Source organism: Carcharodon carcharias, chromosome 26 (genome assembly GCF_017639515.1).
Source record: "Carcharodon carcharias isolate sCarCar2 chromosome 26, sCarCar2.pri, whole genome shotgun sequence".
In the NCBI taxonomy this organism is placed as follows: domain Eukaryota; kingdom Metazoa; phylum Chordata; class Chondrichthyes; order Lamniformes; family Lamnidae; genus Carcharodon; species Carcharodon carcharias.
The window spans coordinates 37,507,110-37,527,170 of record NC_054492.1 but is presented as its reverse complement, the minus strand read 5'-3'; the positions used below and the strand labels follow the sequence as shown (position 1 = coordinate 37,527,170).

At 39.5% G+C, this 20,061-nt stretch overlaps 1 protein-coding gene across 10 annotated transcripts in view; it reads left to right on the top strand.

Annotated features, from left to right (window-relative positions):
- sema6dl (sema domain, transmembrane domain (TM), and cytoplasmic domain, (semaphorin) 6D, like) overlaps positions 1 to 20,061 on the top strand; it is a 297,233-nt gene that overhangs the window by 261,924 nt on the left and 15,248 nt on the right. For all 10 annotated transcript variants that reach the window (XM_041174872.1, XM_041174869.1, XM_041174873.1 and 7 more), the window contains 13 exons: positions 8,286 to 8,444; positions 10,944 to 11,055; positions 11,263 to 11,323; positions 13,411 to 13,473; positions 13,873 to 13,974; positions 14,621 to 14,711; positions 15,029 to 15,148; positions 15,352 to 15,440; positions 16,146 to 16,363; positions 17,036 to 17,167; positions 17,750 to 17,905; positions 17,999 to 18,172; positions 19,170 to 19,310. In XM_041174872.1, coding sequence (XP_041030806.1) covers positions 8,324 to 8,444; positions 10,944 to 11,055; positions 11,263 to 11,323; positions 13,411 to 13,473; positions 13,873 to 13,974; positions 14,621 to 14,711; positions 15,029 to 15,148; positions 15,352 to 15,440; positions 16,146 to 16,363; positions 17,036 to 17,167; positions 17,750 to 17,905; positions 17,999 to 18,172; positions 19,170 to 19,310 — 1,580 coding nt within the window. In that variant the 5' untranslated portion in view covers positions 8,286 to 8,323. The remainder of the gene's footprint in view (positions 1 to 8,285; positions 8,445 to 10,943; positions 11,056 to 11,262; positions 11,324 to 13,410; positions 13,474 to 13,872; positions 13,975 to 14,620; positions 14,712 to 15,028; positions 15,149 to 15,351; positions 15,441 to 16,145; positions 16,364 to 17,035; positions 17,168 to 17,749; positions 17,906 to 17,998; positions 18,173 to 19,169; positions 19,311 to 20,061) is intronic.

Here is a 20,061-nt window from a genome sequence, read left to right as displayed (position 1 = left end):
ATAGACATAAAGTGAACTTCTACCATTCTGTGCAGTGGGACACTGTGTAGATCATCCATCATCCTGTCCTTAGCCACAACAGACTACTGGCTCCAGAATCATTTTGAGCCCCACAAAGATCATCTGACTGTGAACAGCACAGCTGGCTACAGCTATTTGTTCCTTCCACACCACTGGCTGCATTGTCCAGCTATAGTAACTAACGTTAACATCCAGAACATGAAGTGCCTTTTGTCTGTTTGGCCTTGCCTTGCAGTGATCCAGTTCAACGGTCACACCTGCAGACTGGTTTTGTCAGTCAGTACAATCAGTGGATAATTCTGACATCTTACAATTTTAGATTGAAAATTCACCAGGTATTTACAGAGATGTTTAAGGGTGATTGTTGAAGAACTTTTTTTTGTACAAGGCTATGAGTTATTGACACTGTAAATGAGTTCACAGTCCACACATTTTAGTTTTGGTTAAATGTGTGACCACATTTTAAAACCTTTGGAGCCATATGACTAGTTTTTAACTGGCTAAAAGCTGTGCAAAAAGAATTGCAAACAAATATAAAATGACATAAAAACAAAATTACTGGAAAGACTCAGCAGGTCTGGCAGCACTTGTGGAGAGAAAATCAGAGTTAACGTTTCAAATCCGTATGATTCTTCAGAGCTCCGAAGAAGAGTCATACGAACTCGAAACACTAACTCTGCTTCTCTCTCCGCAGACGCTGCCTGACCTGCTGAGTCTTTCCAGCATTTTTGTTTTTATTTCAGATTTCCAGCATCAGCCGTATTTTATTTTCAAATGTAAAATGATGCCCAGTTTTCCATTATTGCTCACGGGATAGTCTGGAGTGTGTTTGGTCTCATTCTGGGTCATGTAGTGGAATACAGTATGTTATGGGGACGGAGCAAAGTGGGGGAAGCCAGGGGGTGAAATACAGCAGCAGGGGGTTGCTAAGAAGTCAGGCACATTTGGAAAGAGAGTGTCAGGAAGCAGAGCACATTGGACGGAGGACTGGGGAGCAGCACAGAGCTCAGGAACAGTTCAAAATTTTACTAAAGCCACCATGTCTTGAGAGAAGTACGAGCTTGCTTCTTTAATCGTACTGGGGGCACAACAATCTGTGACAACGCTATCTTGAATTTGATTTTTCCATCAGATGTATCTGTGAGAAAAAAAATTTGTCCATTTTGAAAATTGAAATGCTTCTTTTAAAGCACCGAGTCTTTCGTTAATGATTAACAGCAAGATTGGCCATTTGAGTGTGTCATGTTTACCCTTAAACCCTACAACAGAGTGGCACTGAAGCCTTCTATTTGGCAAGCCAGAGATACTGGAAGCGCAGCAGGGACTCTCGAGTCCTGAGCCCAGGAGAGAAGGAAAAGGCTGTGGGGAGGGGGAGCTTCTTGCAGCTTTTTCCAACATGGAATAGCTAACTTCATGGGTAAGTTTCGGTTTTTATTTTTCTGAACGGAATTTAACGTTTTTTTTTCTGTTCTTGAAATGAGTGACATTGCCAAGTTATTGCCCATCCCTAGTTACCATAATGGCATTAAGAGTCAACCACATCATATGGGACTAGAGACATGTGCACTGACCAGGTAATTTTGGCAGATTCTCTTTCCTTAAGGACATTAATGATCCAGCTGGAGTTCTGTGACGGTCTAGCAACGTTCATGCTCATTTATCTAGTGCCAACCTACAAATTACTAGATTTACTGAATGCAATTCACAGTTTGCCTTAGTGATATTCCTTGGGGTTGGCAGTCCTGTACCAGTGCCGTAAGGCTACTAGATCCAGTCTGAATCTCTTAAAGCCATTTTTAGTATACAATGACTGACTTTATGGATAAGTTTTTGTTCTTTTTCTATACAAAATAGCTTTTTGTACATTTTATACATACACAGAAGAATGTTATTTATATAGAGACATACTCTGTTCAGCCGAAAATCAAAATGACTATTGAAACCATTTCTAAAAAAGTACATTTGACCGTTTGAATTTGAAAGAAATTGATTGAACTGTTTGGTTGGGTAATGTTTGTTTTTGTTCTTAACTGGGAGTTTTACTTCCGTCTATCTCTTGAGATATTCCAGCGAATCAGCATGGTTAACAAATCTTAGTTATTGCTGGAAAAAGAGGCAGATCAAAGCTTTTCCTCTTGCACTCATCAGGACACTCTCAAGAATACCAACATTAGGGGAAAACAACAATTTATACTTTTTGTGAAGAGAGTGCTGATTGGCTGACAAATTGGTGTTGCCATGGAGAATGCATCACTGATGGTGACTGACAGTTAACTGCCAAGCATTGTTTGAAATTTAAACCAGGCAGCTTGATCCTGATTGGTCAAGGCATTGCCCTGAGGAATGAGTCAGCAAATGACTGTCACTTATTTTGTTTGGTCAAGGCATTTCCTGTTTCAGCTAATCAGGGTCAAGCTGCCTGGTTTAAATTTCCAACAATGCTTGGCAGTTAAATCAATCCCCCACCAGTAGTGCATTCTCCATGGCAACGTCACCTGCCAACCAATTGGCATTCTCTTCATATGCAGTAGAAATTGTTATCTTCCCCTTATTGGTATTCTTACAAATGTCCTGATGAGTGCAAGATGAAAAGCTTAGACATGTCTCTTTTTCTCAGCAACATTCAAGTTCTGTACTACCAAATGACTAAATCTTGGTTATTTTATACCAGTCATTAAAGTGTGACAATCACACATGATAAGCACCATATGAGATTGATGGATTGATTCAAGTGAATCATCATGTTAGTGCTATAGTTTGGGGCCCTAGTTTAATGCATCTTGACTGCATAATTTTATAATAGTTGCTGGAAAATTATTTGACTCCATTTTCTAGATATGAGTTGAAAAATACAATTAAAATGTTGTGTTATGGGTTAACATCGAATGTTCCCATCTGCTCAGATTTTCAACAAGTCCATACCAGGCAAAAGATTTGTGTGTCAGAGTTGACGATGGAAATATTTGATCTCCTGAAAGCAACTCCCTAATGCATGTAATCAATGTAAAAGCTGCATTTTCAGACATAAGCAATCAAGCCACAGATAAAACATAATCTCTATTAGTCTGCAAAGCCGAGGAAGTGTTTTTGGGACCTCACTGATTTCGTGTAAAATTTGGAAACTAAATGATTAAAATGATACAGCCACAGAACTTTGAAACTCAGAATAGAAGCATTGGAGAAATCACCAGCTGGTAGAGGAGTTATCATATACACATCCTGTTTTTATACATCACTGTTCATCGATAAATATGCAGTAAGCAGCAGCAGAAAGTTTTTCTTATTTTTCCTTGCCCATGTTTTACAATGGGTAATAAATTAGCCTAAAATGGTAATGTCTTCCTAAATTAGTTTTGTTTGGGGAAGTGGGCTCACCTATTCTCAGTGACGTGACTTAAAAAAGATTGACAAGTTCATATATTTGAAACATGACAAGTTCATATATTTGAAACAGTGTAAGAGTTAAACCAAAGACCCTGAACCTGACTCAAGGGACTTAGTTCAAACAACTCATACTAGTTTAACCAGCTTCATTTGTTTGCCTGTCCCAGTTATGTATTGAGTCACCCCATAAAACAGAGCTGGAATTGTAGATCAATGGTACAGAACTAAGGTCACTGATTCGTTTTGGATCTGCAGTTCAGCACATGACAACACAAAAATAGGCAGGGTTTCTCAACAACATAATTCCTGCTGTACTGTAGCTAAGCCAGTGTAAATCAAGCAAGCTTCAATACATCACCTTTTTTGTTTACATTCATTACTATCCAAATTTTTTTTAAAAGACATTCAACCACCAAAGTGCAAAAATATTAGCGAAATGCTTGAGTCTTGAGGCAAAAACAAACATACTTTGTAACCATTTTAACCGGTTATGATGACCTGCAATGTAGCCTGTGTTTAATTTGGCCCTTTTTAAACCTCTGAGGAATTGTATACTTGGGATAGCACCTGCAAACTGCATCAGTTGACTTGAGGAGATGACCCCTACAGCTTGAATATTTGCCTATATGTCCTCGCACCTTAATTGTAACTTATTTCATAATCATAAACTGCAAGTTGGAAAATGAAATAGTATTGTACATCAAAGCCTGACAAGGGAGAAGCAGCTGGAACACTAATTAGCCAGGTTTGTTATTCTGTAGCTAGGCTGGCTTTGCTCAACATTCAATGCACATCATTGTAATCACTACAAATTTTAAAAGGTGTCACCAATATGATTATATTATTCTCTTGAAATTTTGCAAGAGCCATGTATAAATCTCATATGCATGATATATATTTTTGATAACACCTCAATATTGTACAAGACTTGTGGATAATTTGACTCAATAAGATGTGTTTATTTTCCTTGGGGAGAGAGACAATTCTCCATTTTGGTATTTCGTTGCTGTATATATATAAATAGATGACAGGAATCACTCAAAAAAATAAAGTAACTGTAACCTTGAAAGTTATGAAGGTTAAGGAAAGCAATTCCAATTACCTCTGAGTGTTTGCATCAATTAGCATTACCAGGATTTCAAGCTCTTTATCAGTGATATACCAGACTTAGAAGTTTCCAGTGATATACCAGACTTAGAAGTTTCCAGTGATATACCAGACTTAGAAGTTTCCAGTGATATACCAGACTTAGAAGTTTCCAGTGATATACCAGACTTAGAAGTCTCCAGTGATATACCAGACTTAGAAGTCTCCAGTGATATACCAGACTTAGAAGTCTCCAGTGATATACCAGACTTAGAAGTCTCCAGTGATATACCAGACTTAGAAGTCTCCAGTGATATACCAGACTTAGAAGTCTCCAGTGATATACCAGACTTAGAAGTCTCCAGTGATATACCAGACTTAGAAGTCTCCAGTGATATACCAGACTTAGAAGTCTCCAGTGATATACCAGACTTAGAAGTCTCCAGTGATATACCAGACTTAGAAGTCTCCAGTGATATACCAGACTTAGAAGTCTCCAGTGATATACCAGACTTAGAAGTCTCCAGTGATATACCAGACTTAGAAGTCTCCAGTGATATACCAGACTTAGAAGTCTCCAGTGATATACCAGACTTAGAAGTCTCCAGTGATATACCAGACTTAGAAGTCTCCAGTGATATACCAGACTTAGAAGTCTCCAGTGATATACCAGACTTAGAAGTCTCCAGTGATATACCAGACTTAGAAGTCTCCAGTGATATACCAGACTTAGAAGTCTCCAGTGATATACCAGACTTAGAAGTCTCCAGTGATATACCAGACTTAGAAGTCTCCAGTGATATACCAGACTTAGAAGTCTCCAGTGATATACCAGACTTAGAAGTCTCCAGTGATATACCAGACTTAGAAGTCTCCAGTGATATACCAGACTTAGAAGTCTCCAGTGATATACCAGACTTAGAAGTCTCCAGTGATATACCAGACTTAGAAGTCTCCAGTGATATACCAGACTTAGAAGTTTCCAGTGCTATGGCACTGATCGCGGCCCCTTTTTATTTTCATGATCTAGAACAGAAGCAAATCCAGGTGCCTTTTTCAACTATTATTAAGACTGTTTTGTTTTCAACATGTTCTTAATGGAACAAATGCTGTTTTGACATTGATCAAAAATGGTAAATTGGCCTTTTACAAGGCTGGGTGATCTTTTGAAAGGTGATATCAAAACCTCGTTTTTTTTTCCATTTGGTTATTGCATCCAAGCTTATGATGCACAAAGTCTCATCAGCAGTAGCCAAAGGCCTTTTACAAGGTCAAACAATTGCTGAATTTGTGCAACGAAATTCAAAGTGCAAGGGAACATAAATTCGTAAATGTTACATTTTTGAAATTGTCTACACTCGACAGCTGCTACTGAATCTATACTACCTCCTCTCTGATTAAAAAGTCATCCTTTAGTGTAACTGAAGGAGCACACTACATTATCATCATGTTCAGCTGTAGAATGAAAGTTTTAAGTGGCTTTATCTTAAACTTAGAGCTTCATGTTCTGCATGTAATTCTGATTATTGCCTGAAGGAAGCTTGTGGCAAAGGGGATGCACTATCCTAAAAGATTTGGACAATTAATATTGAAAATTAAATGAAACTTAACAGCATTGTAATTTTACTGATTACTGTAGTATTTTCCAAAACTAAAGAATAAATGTATGGGCTTATAATTTTTATATAATATTGAAGTTATGTTCAAATTAATTGACTGCAAGGAAACTGAACAATAATTAAGTCATTGTGACCATTCTTTAATTAGAAATCCATTGGACACTGATATTATCCACAATTGCTGCAAGTGGAAACAGAAGAGCCCCCCTGGTGTCCCAGTCAATAAATGCACTGCATATTGCAATACTGAGAAATAAAGACTGAAATGATCCATGTTCTGTGCTGTTTGCTGGGGTAGTTGAGGCTCAGAAGCAGGAAAATGAACCAGTGTTCCTGTTTCTATCCATTGTCTGCTGCTGGGCACTGTGCGTGTGAAGACAAAGCTCTCCGACAAGGAGGGACAGCCAATTGAGCAAGGTGCCAGAGGGCAGCCAACACCTGGGAAACCAGAGCCCCGCATATGCCTGTGTCCTCTGGAAAGGAGTGAAGATTGTGATGTAAAAGACTTTAAAATTGGTGAGCTCTGCTCACAGCATTGTTCCATAAAAGAATTGTTAAATTCGATACCATCAGTAGTGAAAAGCATCGCGATCTCTATTACAGTGCAGGGAAAACTTGGGTCATTCTATATATCTCTACTTCTGTTTCTGTTGAACCTGATACCTCCCCCTTTGATAAAACAATTAAACTCAACATGAAGCACTAGGCCAAACACGCTCATCGACAGCTCTGCCACTACAGTTGTTCATGGTAATGTCATGCCGCTTTAATGTATCATAAAAGACAAACTTAGTTACCTTGTACGTACACGTTTACATAATGTTGACTCTACAAAGGATTTACTGTAAAACTAATCCACCTCAAATTGACAAAAATTCCTAATCTCTGGTACATATGGAATTAAAGATTGTGTTACATTTACAAATATTAAGTGGTTAACTCCAGATGTACCATAGAGGCTTGTTTCTGGGAAGAGTAAATTTAAGCAAGGCAGAGAAAAGAACTTTTTTTTTCAAAGTTTGCCTCTGATATGAGGTAAAAAAGGATCATTCACGGAAAGGAAAAAGCCACGGATGATTTTTTGCACATAGAATTTTCATACTGAACATTTAGCGAGCAAAGATTCTTTGACCTTTTTGGCATTCGATAATTAAAAATACTTATCAACAAAACAATTTAGTTTGCCACAATTTTGTCAAAACATGCCCAAAGCTTTGAACTTAGCTTATTCTTGCCTTCCGTGAGTTAATGAAAAACAAGCTGATGCAATAATATAATCACAAGATGCACTTATATCAAGGCATTTCTTGTGCCAAAAGAAAAAAGCCAAGTGACAAACAGCTATTGACATCATAAAAACAAAGTAAGAAACAACTTCCATTCATAGCCTCAGGATGTCCCAAAGCTCTTCAAAGCTAATGTAGTATTTCTGAAGCATTTTCACTGTTGTAATGTAGGGAAACATAGCAACCAATCAGCACACAGCAAGGTCCAACAATCCGCAATGAGGTGACCTTATTTACCCCTCAAGCACTGGTCAAGGAGGGAAAAAGCTCATTAGATATAAAAGATATCTTTTAGACTTCACTATTACATTTGATCATTTGGCTTAGTCATCAAGTTTCATTTAACAGTTTCTTTACTATATCAGATTTAAAACCACAAATCAACAGTGGGAACAAGAGCTAAAGAAGAACATGATAAAATTCACAGAATCTTTACAGTGCAGAAGGTGGTCATTTGGCCCATCAAGTCTGCACTGGCTCTCTGAAAGTGCATTCCACCTAGCTCCACTTCCCTGCCTTATCCCCTCATAACCTTGCACGTTATTTCTTTTCAGATAGCAATCCAATTCCCTTTTGAAAGCCTCAATCGAAGCTGCCTCCACCAGCTTTTCAGGATGTTTGTTCCAGACTCCAACCACCCTCTGGGTGAAAACATTTTTCCTCACATCACATTTGCTCCTTTTGCCAATTGTTTTGAATCTGAGTCCTCTCGTTCTTGGTGCTCTCTTGAGTGGGAACAGTTTCTCACTATTTACCCTGTCCATACCCCTCAGGATCTTGAATACCTCTATCAAGTCTCCTCTTATGCTTTGACTGAGTTACCGAATTACAACTGATGCTGGCGTGTGATTTACAAAATTCCTTTTTATCTGTTTTTTTCTTTTCGCAGGTAGCTTCCGTTTTGCAAAGGAAGACCCTGCGCCCAGCATGAAGGCCTGTACAGATTATTTCTCCTTCGTGGTGCCCTTCTTGTTACTGATGGCATGCCCAACAGTAGCCGTTAGCTTCCCTGAAGATGATGAACCCATTAACACAATAGAGTTCCAACGTAAGTGAAATGCCTTTTGGATTCTGTGCATGTGCTTAGAAAAATCAGTCATGTAGTCACATGATCACCTGACAAGGTAAACTATTCAATTGTGAAACCAAACAGAACAAAAACAGGCCTGCTGCTCTTGGCAATGAAATAAATACAGTGCAAATTGGAAAAAGACAGGGTAAAGTAAGACTTGAAATTTAATCTATTATAAAAAAATCATGAAATGATACACAGTTCATATTAATCCATGGAATGTTAACTATTCAGATCACTGTTTATGATTCTACATTTAAGACATTTGTTCTGCCATCTATCAAATTAAGAAATAATAATTAATTTCTGCTACAGTTGTCACTTGCAGTTTTCAATATTCACTCAGGGAATGAACCAAGGATATGTGTCATTGGCCAGCATCAGTTAGACCTCTTGAGCTGAAGTAATTGTGTTTGACTGCAGATAGTCAGGAACATATAGCCTTAGTTCTCTTCAATGAGTAAACATTAAAAGTGCAAATATAATATTGTACATGCAGCAAGGCCCCATGAAGAGGAAATTAATGATAGAATAATCTTTGCTGATGGTGAATGTCCTGGACAATGTTCCTCCCTAAAGCAGGAGAACTTCTGTTTTTCTTTAAATAGTGCCATGTCTTACATCTATCTAAACAGGCAGCTGGGGACTTGGTTTAACATCTCAGCTATAAGATGGTGCCTCCAACAATGCAGCACTCCCCGAGTATATGCTCAAATCTATGTGGAGCTTGAAATCACAAGCTTTTGACTCAAGAGGTGAGAATCAGACTTGCACAACAAAGTGGGCCTGTGGTCAACAGGATCAGCTTTACTGAGATGGTGCTGGTCAGTAAATTTCAAAACCCAAACGCTTTTCAAATATTACTCTAACCGGACCAGGTATCTCAATACCATGGCTACAAAAGCAGACTGAGATTGAGCACTCTGATGAGTGGCATCCTTTCTGACCCCTGAAAGTCTCTACACCATCTACAAAGCTCAAATCCCATATGTGCTGGAATATTTGCCACAGATCTGGATGGGTGTAGCCACAACAATGATCAAGTTGAACACCATCCCGGAGAAAACATTCTGCTTTGGTGCCCCTGCCACTGACTCCATAAGCACCCAGTCTACACTGGCGTATGATGGCTGTAGTATGCACCTTTTATAGAGTGCGCTGCAGCAAGCCAAAAACTTACTGAGCTATCATCTTCCAGCCCCATCATATCTACCAATATGGAGGCTAGCAATATCATTGGAATACTATCACCTCTAAGTTCACTTCGAAGTCACACTCCATCTTAATTTGGACATATATCACCATTCCTTCATTGTCACTGGGTCAAAATCCTGGCATTCTCTACCAAGCACAATTGTGGGAGCACCATCACCACAAGGGCTGCTGCAATTCAAGGGGAAGTATCACAAATATCTTCTAAGTACAGCTAGGACTAAGCAATAAACGCAGTCTTGCCCACATCCTGAGATCAAAATAAAAAATGCCAAAAGTCTCCAATCACAAATGCACATAGAGAATGAAGTTGGTGTAAGTACAAAAATAGGTTGATGCACTGTTTCTTATGTTCTCCCCCCCACCCCGCCCCATTAAGGCTGACTGTAAATTCATTTGTGCATTAGCTGCAGGATGGATGTAGAATTGGACATTCACCCTCTGTACCTGAAGTCACTGTTTCTCTCTTCTGGCATTTGCTAAAAGAATCCCAGTTACGTGCATAGATGAGAGCACGTGCTGCCCTTTTTAGGGTCTTAGTCTGAAAGCCAAATTTATATTAGAAACAGAAGTTCATCAATATCATTGTAGATAACATCTTACCTCTTCCCTCCCAGAAAATGCATCTAAATTTGAAAAAATGGTAAGTGTGCTATTCTAATCAGTGGTCCATTTAACTATTTTTCACAGAAACAGTTCTTCCTTTCATGTTTATTTAAACTAGCTTGACACATACATGGCGTTTTTTCTCAGTCTGGCAAGTGAGTTGGCCACATTTGTGCCCACATGACCAAGGTAATACTGTATCATTCTCTGAAATTTGTAAACAGAGGAACTCGTCCTGAGGAGCAGATACACTGATGTGATCCTGGCCATACTGGATGTCACCTCAACATTCCCATCCTGTTTGCACTGGAGTTCAGAGGAGCCCTGTTCCCTGTAAATTAAGATAATTAATTAAGTAAAGCTGGAAAGACTGAGTCAGTGAGCAGGAGGGAACTCTGAATGAATACTTATCAGTACCAGCAACTACATTTGGTAGTCTGACAATCATTAATTAGAAAACAAATGTTAATGTCTCCCATGCTTGATGTCGAACATTAACGTGCCAGCTTTGTTTTGTTCAAGTAAAATCAATCTACAATATAATGCATTATGTTTACAAATAGCTTGAACTAGATATATACCACCAGTTAATTTCTTGCATGGATTTCTGAGCAATGTAATCTTGTGTGACGATGTAACCAAATTTTGCATTCACAGATTCAAGACAATATCCAATATTCAGAGGGCGGCTTTTAGGAAACGAATCTTTACATAGATTGGACTATCAGCTGATGTTGAAAATCGAAGATATACTTTATATTGCTGGCAGGTAACTGAGCTAACCTCTATTTTTCTATTCTTTGCCCACTTATATTAAATCACAAATTTAAACGTTAAACTTAAATCCTCTAGCAGGCATTCTCATTAAAAGTGAATTTAAAAAGGAAAGAAAAGGCTTAAGCTTGAATGGTGACCTCAACTTCTAAAATGTAATATAACAAATACATTTACATGATTAAATTGTATTTATTTTTAGGGACCAAGTCTACGCTATTAATTTAAATGATCCTCCAAGGGCAGAAATCATTTCTAGCAAAGTAAGTTGAGTTTTTTACTTTTGTTTTCTTCCCCTTTCAACACCTTCTTCCCCACCCTTCCAACTGCATCCACACTGTACATTATGGTCAGGACAACTCCTTGTTGAACTGGGTGGATAGTTTTCTGCTTTATCCCACAATGGATGGTTATCACCAACTCACACCTTAGTTTCTATCCCTTTTCCATTGGCACCTTTTTATGCATCTCCATCATGTTCCATGTCCAATGGCCTCTCCTTTAAAATCCTCTTCAATATATCCTCCTCCTTCACCTGCATGCTACCCCATTGGCAACACTGTCTGCAAATGTATAAGATCAGCTTCCACATGTATGCTGATGACACTCAACTCTATCTTTCCCACCATGTCTCTCAAGCTCTCCACTGCCTGTGTTAGGTCAGAATGTTTCTCCATCACCATTTTAATTGAGCCACAATTTCCTTCAGTTAAGTGTTGTGAAGACCCAGGTCATTGTCTGTGGCCCTTGCTACAGATTCTATGGGCTGAATCTTTGGCTCCTTAAGGTTGACGGGCAGGCGAAGAGCCCCGAGCGGCCTTCACATTTTTCATGGAACCTCATCCACAGGTGGGATGAGGTTTCATGAATGATTTTAAATTTTCTCAAAATTTTTTATTGAAATGAATGCACATGTCCCAGCTCATGTGACAATTCCACATGATGGGACATGTCATAAAAATTTTTTCAATACTTTATTGAACAGTTAAAACTTAAAACTAATCTCCCTGAGGCACCTCTGTGTGCTCTTTCACACACACTCCTGACTCAGGGAACCCCCCCCCCCGCCTGCACAGGGAGTGCACAGCACTTCTGGGTGCACGTCACACTGGGCGGGCCTTAATTGACCCGCCCAACTTAAAATGGTGGTGCAGACCCGATCGGGTCCACGCCCACCCCCACACAAACCACCCCCCCCCCCCCCCCCCACCCCCACCAACGGTGTGGGGGGGCGGGGATTTCTACCTGATATGTTTGCCATCAATACAATCCGGTAACCGTACCCTCTCCATCTTAAAGATTAACTGCCTGCTGCAAAATAACATTGGCCGTCTCCACCCCACCTCAGCTCATCTGCTGCTTGTCACTTCCAGAGGTGACGATTACCTGCGCTCTCCTGGCTGGCCTCTCATCCTTTGCCACTTTTACCTCTTCCAAAACCCTGGCTCCACTAGGGCCTGCTCACTCGGGATGCTTTCCTCCCAGACCTAATACAATTTCTCAACTCTTCTCCCCTGTCCCTCTGGTGTACCCAAGCTATGTTGACTCTAGCCTCTTGTGCTCCCCATCATTGTATCATTAGCTCTCATGCCTTCAGTTGTCTAGGCTTTACCCTCTGGAATAAACCACTCTGCCTCTTCGCCTTCCTCTCCTCCTTAAAAGCACTAACATGTTAGGTACCCGTCCTAATATTTCCTCCTTTGGCTTGGCACTCATTTTTTTCTGATGCCTCTATCGTTTTATACATTAATTTTATATTAGCATTTTTAAAGTTGTACATTATTTTGCACTGTCCTTTTTTTCCTACCCTTATCTGTGTTCTGTTGTTTGTCTTTCACTGTACACTTGAAGAAATGCTAACACAGCCAACCAGACTCAGCAGTTTTAATGCACAAATATTCAATTGAACCAGCCAGTTTTGGTCACTTGAGGATGTTAGAATGTGGCAAATGGTCCAATAATTTGCGCTGAATTTGTAAAATTCTAGAACTCTCAAATTGAGTACAGGTTTGAGGCTACTTATTCTTGTGTGCCAAAGGAAAAGATTGCAAATGATAATGTAGATAGGTTTTGGGAGACGGAATCAGATACCGATAACCCACAACATAGATTCAGCTGAAATATTTCAATGTCCTAACATCCATGTAGTGGTAGTATAATTGTAAAACTGGTCAGCTTATCGCACACTGTATTTCACGCTTCTAGGCTGCAAAGTAACCAACTAAGAAATATTGAAAATTTAAAGCCATTTATAAAATAGTTACAAAATGTCGTAACTATTATTTGTTTTGTTGGATCATTGAGTCCAATCTGAACAATAAATTTATCTATGCACTCTACATTGTGATAGAAACTAACCTGGAAGTCAAGGCAGCAAGACAGAAGTAACTGTGCCATGAAGGGCAAACACAAAGTAAGTAACTGTATTATGAATTATTGCCTGTCAATACAATTATACTCCAATAACCAGCTGATTTACCACAGACACTGTGTTTAGATCAGGATATCCATATAGTGGAGTGTAGCATACATAGCGCATTAACTGAAGTGAATGACAAAACTATTGATTAGTATAAATGTTGACGTGCTGAGATAGATACGCGGCTGTACATTGGAGTGAATGGGAATGACATATTGATAGATATTGGAATGAATGGGAATAATGCATTAATATTCTATGCCTGAACCAGACATTCATTTATCTGAATTATGTTGTATTTTGACTGAGACAGACTACTTCATCTATTGTAAACTGATTAAATCAGAGATGCAGTATCTATCTAATGTACTTTTGGATTTATTTTTCCATTAGGATGAATGCCACAATTTTATCAAAGTCTTTGTCCCCAAATCTGACGACACTGTTTTTGTTTGTGGCACAAACGCTTTTAACCCTGTATGCAGATATTATCGGGTGAGTAATGATGAGATCTTTTGTCAATTAAAATTGATCCATTCAACAGAATTGATCCCTTTATCTGCTCAAATAAGCCCAATGTGTTTCCAGCAATCCATCAACAGTTTGGCACTTTGCAGACTTAGTGATTACCGATTTCAGTGGAAATACAGCCTGCAAATGTTTCTATTGCTATTGAGTGAGGCCTTGATAAGCTCACAGAACAGTTCTGGGTATACCTCTGAGTTTCAAACAAAGTAAAATGGACACCAAGGTCAACCAGTACACACACACCATAAAAAGAAAGTCCAGAAAAGACTTGAAGCTTTTAATATTTTATCATTGCAAGTTTATATGAAAACTTCATTTCTGAACAGATGAGCTATAACTTTCACATTTAGATTCCTTATCTGAAAGACTCTTTGAATCAGAACGACATGAAAAATGAACTTAATTTCAAAAATATTAATAAATCATTTCAAGAAGAAACAATTTTTTTGCTATATTAGAAGTTCGGAAAGGTTAATGCTAATGTCACAGAAGAGCAGAACACTTGAATACATCAATAGTAATTGTATTATAGCCATATAAAATGTTATTGCTTCACAGCTGTTGTACAGAACAATGCTGACACAAAGGTATAATTTATCTTCATTTTATGCAGTTGGATACTTTGGATTATAATGGCGAAGAAGTCAGTGGATTGGCACGGTGCCCATTTGATGCCAAGCAAACCAATGTTGCCCTCTTTGCTGGTAAGATGTTCATTAGGAATGAATCTAAATGATTGATGATGTTTATGGTATCAATACAAGTTTAGAAGCATATGACAGCTCATTGTATGCCAAGATTGTGTCACAAACATTATTATAGCCCATAATTCATTTCAACGTGGAACTACTCACAACATTCATCTATATACATTTTATAGAAATAATATACACAAGCATACGGTAACAGTATCGAGGAACTAAAGTTACCACAGGAGAACATTGTACAATCTGGAAAGTCACACTGTAGTAAGTCTAAAAAGAATAACTCAGCCTGCTTTTTTACCTGTTTAATATTCTAGACAATAAATTGTACTCCGCAACAGTTGCTGATTTCCTAGCCAGCGATGCTGTCATCTACCGTAGTATGGGAGATGGATCAGCTCTCAGGACAATTAAATACGATTCAAAATGGATCAAAGGTATTGTTAAAATTGTGCACCCAATTGAATCTGACTTGAAGGCTACTACAGAAAATGTAATGTAAATTAATATAATGTGAACTTTTATTCCGAGACACAAGGCAATTTGTGTATCCAACCCAAGTGCCTGACAAAATAGGAGTAGTGTGTTTGTGTAGCTGAAAATGTCAGAAGCCTAAATATGCATTTAATATTTTTAACAGAGCCTCACTTCCTACATGCTGTTGAATATGGAAACTATGTGTATTTCTTCTTCCGAGAAATAGCTGTTGAACACAACAATCTTGGAAAGGCAAGTAGCTCTTTTAGAAGTGTCAATTCACAGCCACAAATAAGCGTGAGAAATATTAATGAATTTCACTTAAATAAGCAAATTTAGATCAGCATGTTCAGTATAAACATATGGTAAGCATGTTCATGAATAATTATAATGACTAATCTGGATTACGCATTTTGAAAGAGTGGGAGGTTATAAATTGCCAAGTATTTCAATCTGATACAATTAGAATCAATGTGTAGGGGATTTATCTTCCAATTGCATTTGATATGAAGATCTTTTGCACACTTGTTCTTTAAGTGGAAAGCTAAGATGTACCGACACTATGATCAATTTTGCAGAAGGATTTCTAAAAATTATTCTTCCCTCTAAAGGCTCCCACTAATAAATATTTTAGTCTCACTAATGCTGTTCATGTTACTTGCAATCCCACATAGATTTGCCATAGTAAATTATTAAACATTTTACTCATGGTTAATTAAAGCGGTTACAACTCATTGGCCATATGTTTTTCAATACTGTAGTGCAGGTCTGGGAGTACTATACTTATTTGGAGGTCCATTAAAAAAAATTGCCAACCGCTAAAGAAAGCATTAGTTACCGATGGTGCCTGGAGTAATTTATTAAAAGTGAGGAATAAATAAATAGTAATGGTTAAAATCAATTCTTGGTTCAGCAGAAATGAGTATTGCTCAGTCTATCGCTTGTGTTTCTTCGTAGGCTGTTTATTCACGTGTAGCAAGAATTTGCAAGAATGACATGGGAGGATCACAGCGGGTGCTGGAAAAACACTGGACATCATTTCTAAAAGCTCGTTTAAATTGCTCAGTTCCTGGGGATTCGTTCTTCTACTTTGATGTATTACAGTCTATCACAGACATTATAGAAATCAATGGGTACCCGACTATCGTTGGAGTATTTACAACCCAGCTTAACAGGTGAGGACTGGGTAACCTAGCCTCAAATTGTTGTTATTTCATCTGGATGTTAAGAGATGGAATGCATAGGTGGGGACCCAGAGTTACGGAGGGGAACAAGCTCTGGGTTTCCTCGCTTACTGTGTTTAATGAATTCCCTCACTGAAAATCAGTTTGGTTGACAAGCTTGGCTTCGAGTCAAGTGGGGAGTATGTTGGAACAGGCTACAGGAGCAGGTGAATCCAGTCCATCCACGGGGTTGGCTGGTAGACGGGGTGGATGCACTACCGCTTTTCCTGGCCCACAAGCAGTGCTGTAAAAACACTGACCGTCTCTCTGATGCCATCCTCGCGTCTTTCCAACTTTTGGGTCTCCCACTGCCTGGGAGACCCGGCCAACAACTTTAAAAGCTGTAAAGCAGGTTAAATCAGAGGTGGCCAGCCTCATTATAATATTTAAATTACCAACACATCCACTGAGAGCAGCCTTGTCCCTTGTCCTGCCTCCATTACTCCTCAGAGGTGAGCAGGCTGGGGGTCAGGCTCCAGATCTTTAAAATTTTAGCATCTAGTGTGACCCAAACCTACTCAATTTGGGAGCTAGACTTTAGCTCTTTGTTCTTTTGAATCAAATTGGTCAAATGAAATTTGCGGGGGATATTTTTTGATGTCCTTTATTTTAAATCTTGTACAGCATCCCTGGATCGGCAGTTTGTGCCTTCAATATGGAAGACATTGAAAAATCATTCAAAGGAAGGTTTAAAGAACAGAAGACCCCAGACTCAGTTTGGACTGCTGTGCCAGAGGATAGGGTACCAAAGCCTAGGTACATTATTATTACCTTTATCAATTTTAATAACAGATCAGAGATTTGGCAGATTGGCTCAGTTTACTCATCTTATGTTAGAAGGTTATAGATTCAAGTTCCACGCGTGGACTTAACACAAAGATCAAAACACTCACAGTCCAGTGCAGTACTGAGGTTTTGCTGCACTGTTGGAGGTGCCACTTTTCAGATGAGACTTTAAACTGAGATCCCATTTGACCTCTCAGATGGACATAGAAGAACAGTGGAGGTAGCCTGGTGTCATGGCCAATATTTATCCCTCGATCAAGATTGCAAAATCAGATTATCTGTTCATTATCGCATTGCTGTTTGTGGGAGCTTGCTGTGCACAAATTGGCTACCAGGTGTCCAATATTACAACAGTGACTGCACTTCATTGGCTGTAAAGTGCTTTGGGATGTCCCATGCCATGAAAGGCACTTTATAAATGCATGTCTTTCTTTATATTGTTAAATTTTTCAAGAATTTAAAAACTTCCCATCATGTATCTATTACAGGATACACTCTCAAAGTTCTATAATATCTTTTGTTCTGCTAAATTGTTGTCCTTTTTTTTTTAAGACCCGGCTGCTGCGCAGGACATGGTCCAGCAGAATCTTACAAGATCTCCATTGATTTCCCTGATGAAACACTGGCCTTCATCAAATCCCATCCATTGATGGATTCTGCTGTTCCCTCGCTCATAGAGGAGCCCTGGTTCACCAAGACAAGGGTCAGGTAAGACATCTTGAATCAACCAACTGTACGTGTTCAATTCCTGGCTGTGCCGTTCACAAGGAACTTCTTAATGACGTTACTCTTATTCTACAGATACCGTCTGACAGCAATTGCCATTGATAATGCTGCAGGTCCTCGTCAGAACTATACAGTTACCTTTACTGGTTCAGAAGCTGGCATGGTGCTTAAAGTGTTAACAAAAACCACTCCAAATTCTCTAAACGACAGCATACTACTGGAGGAAATGGATGTTTTTAACCCCTTAAAGTAAGTAAGGTGTTCATGCTTTAACATTTGCAAAAAAAAAAACAAGGCTGTGTAAAGCAACGAAAGCAATTACAAAGAGTACAGTGTGGGAAACTGGAGTGTGAGGAAAGTACTTTAAAGAGACACTTCCCAATATCACATAACTGTCTCACCATGGGATTTTTGGTAATTATTCTGATCCCCTTGCCCACAATGTTTTTCAGATCTTCTCTTGCACCAGGTGTCCTATCCAAAGATGCATCAAGGAGCAGATGTATGAAGAAAGCTGAATTGCTGGCAGTACCCCCCCCCGCCACCCACTACACCGCCCCCCCCCACCCCCCCAACCACCAACCACCACACCCCCCTCCACCCACCACCCCACCCCCTACACCGCTACCCCCCCCCCGCCAACCACCACACCCCCCTCCACCCACCACCCCACCCCCCTCCACCCACCACCCCACCCACTACACCGCACCCCCCTCCACCCACCACCCCACCCACTACACCGCCCCCCCCCCCACCCAACCACCAACCACCAACCACCACACTCCCCTCCTAATTTGAGGCCCATTCTGGGCCTCAAACTCGAATTAACTGGACTGTCTCATTATACCATTCCTGAATGGATCCATAATCCCTGGCATCGGATACTTGATTGAAAAGATGTAAAATGAATATTCTAAATGACAATGCTTCCTAGATGGTTGGTCAGTTTTCCTGTCTCATTTAATGAGGCAGAATACTTTATACTCACAGCATTTTCTTTCACACCATCCTCCATTAATCTATTTTCTGAATTGTCCAGTCTTCAGCTGCCAAAGAGAAAACAGTAATGCCAGCAATGCTTGGGAAATACATATAAACATGATTGCAGATAATTTCCCAAGATTTTTAAATCATTGGGAATTGTGTACTGTGAAACAGGTTGCTTTGTGTTTGGGAATTTAAAATATTTCTTAATCTTTAAGAAATGTAGCTGACTGAGATTTTCTGATTTAACCAAAACAAACAGGTGTAACGCTGCTAATGAAGATGACAGGAAAGTCCTGGGATTACAGATTGACAAAGATCACCATGCTCTGTTCGTGGCCTTCTCCAGTTGTGTCATTCGAGTTCCTCTCAGTCACTGTGAACATTATGGCACATGCAAGAAGTTAGTATTTCTTAACGTTCTATAGTTTCCGTTACTACTGATTAAGGGAAAAGTCAGAATGGTAATTATACAGAATCTAATAATAACACTGCCAGTTATTTAGCATGCATATTAATATTTTACACACAGTCAGATCAGACACTGCATCTACATGGAAAGGTATTATGAAAGTGGCTGACAAATTTGATCCCAGAACATTGTTCACTGTGGAGAAGGGTTCAAATAACAGGGTAAGGGGTGCAGGATCTTCCAAAATTTTTATACAATTCGAAATTTTGCCAATTTAACACCTTGTCTTCTCACCTTGGTTTAAATAGTAGGAGCGCTACAGCTGTCTAAGAAACCATGGGCTGAATTTGTAACTTAACTGGCCTGACAGGAGCAGGGGTGGGTGGAGGTTGGGATGGGGAGGGGGTCAGAAATCCCTGGAGAAAACAAAAAATCAAGATTTCTCTGTCAGAGGCATGGGAAGGGAATCCACAGCCTTCAGTTTTGGGGGAGGGGGCTTTGGAGGTCCCCGAATGAAAGGGCTGCTCAGGCAAGCACACCGGATCCAGGAGGTATAAAGGCATTTTCCTATCAAGCCCTTACCTTAGCATAGCTGCCAAGTTTCCTGGCCTTTGGGAAACCTGATTGACTGCAGTTCAAGCTGAAAGGCTCAATAATGTTGAATCCCGAAGGCTCAGTCATATTTAAAGTGCCAACCTGCCTACTTGGATTGGGTTGTTTGCTCACTCATCTTCCTGCACAT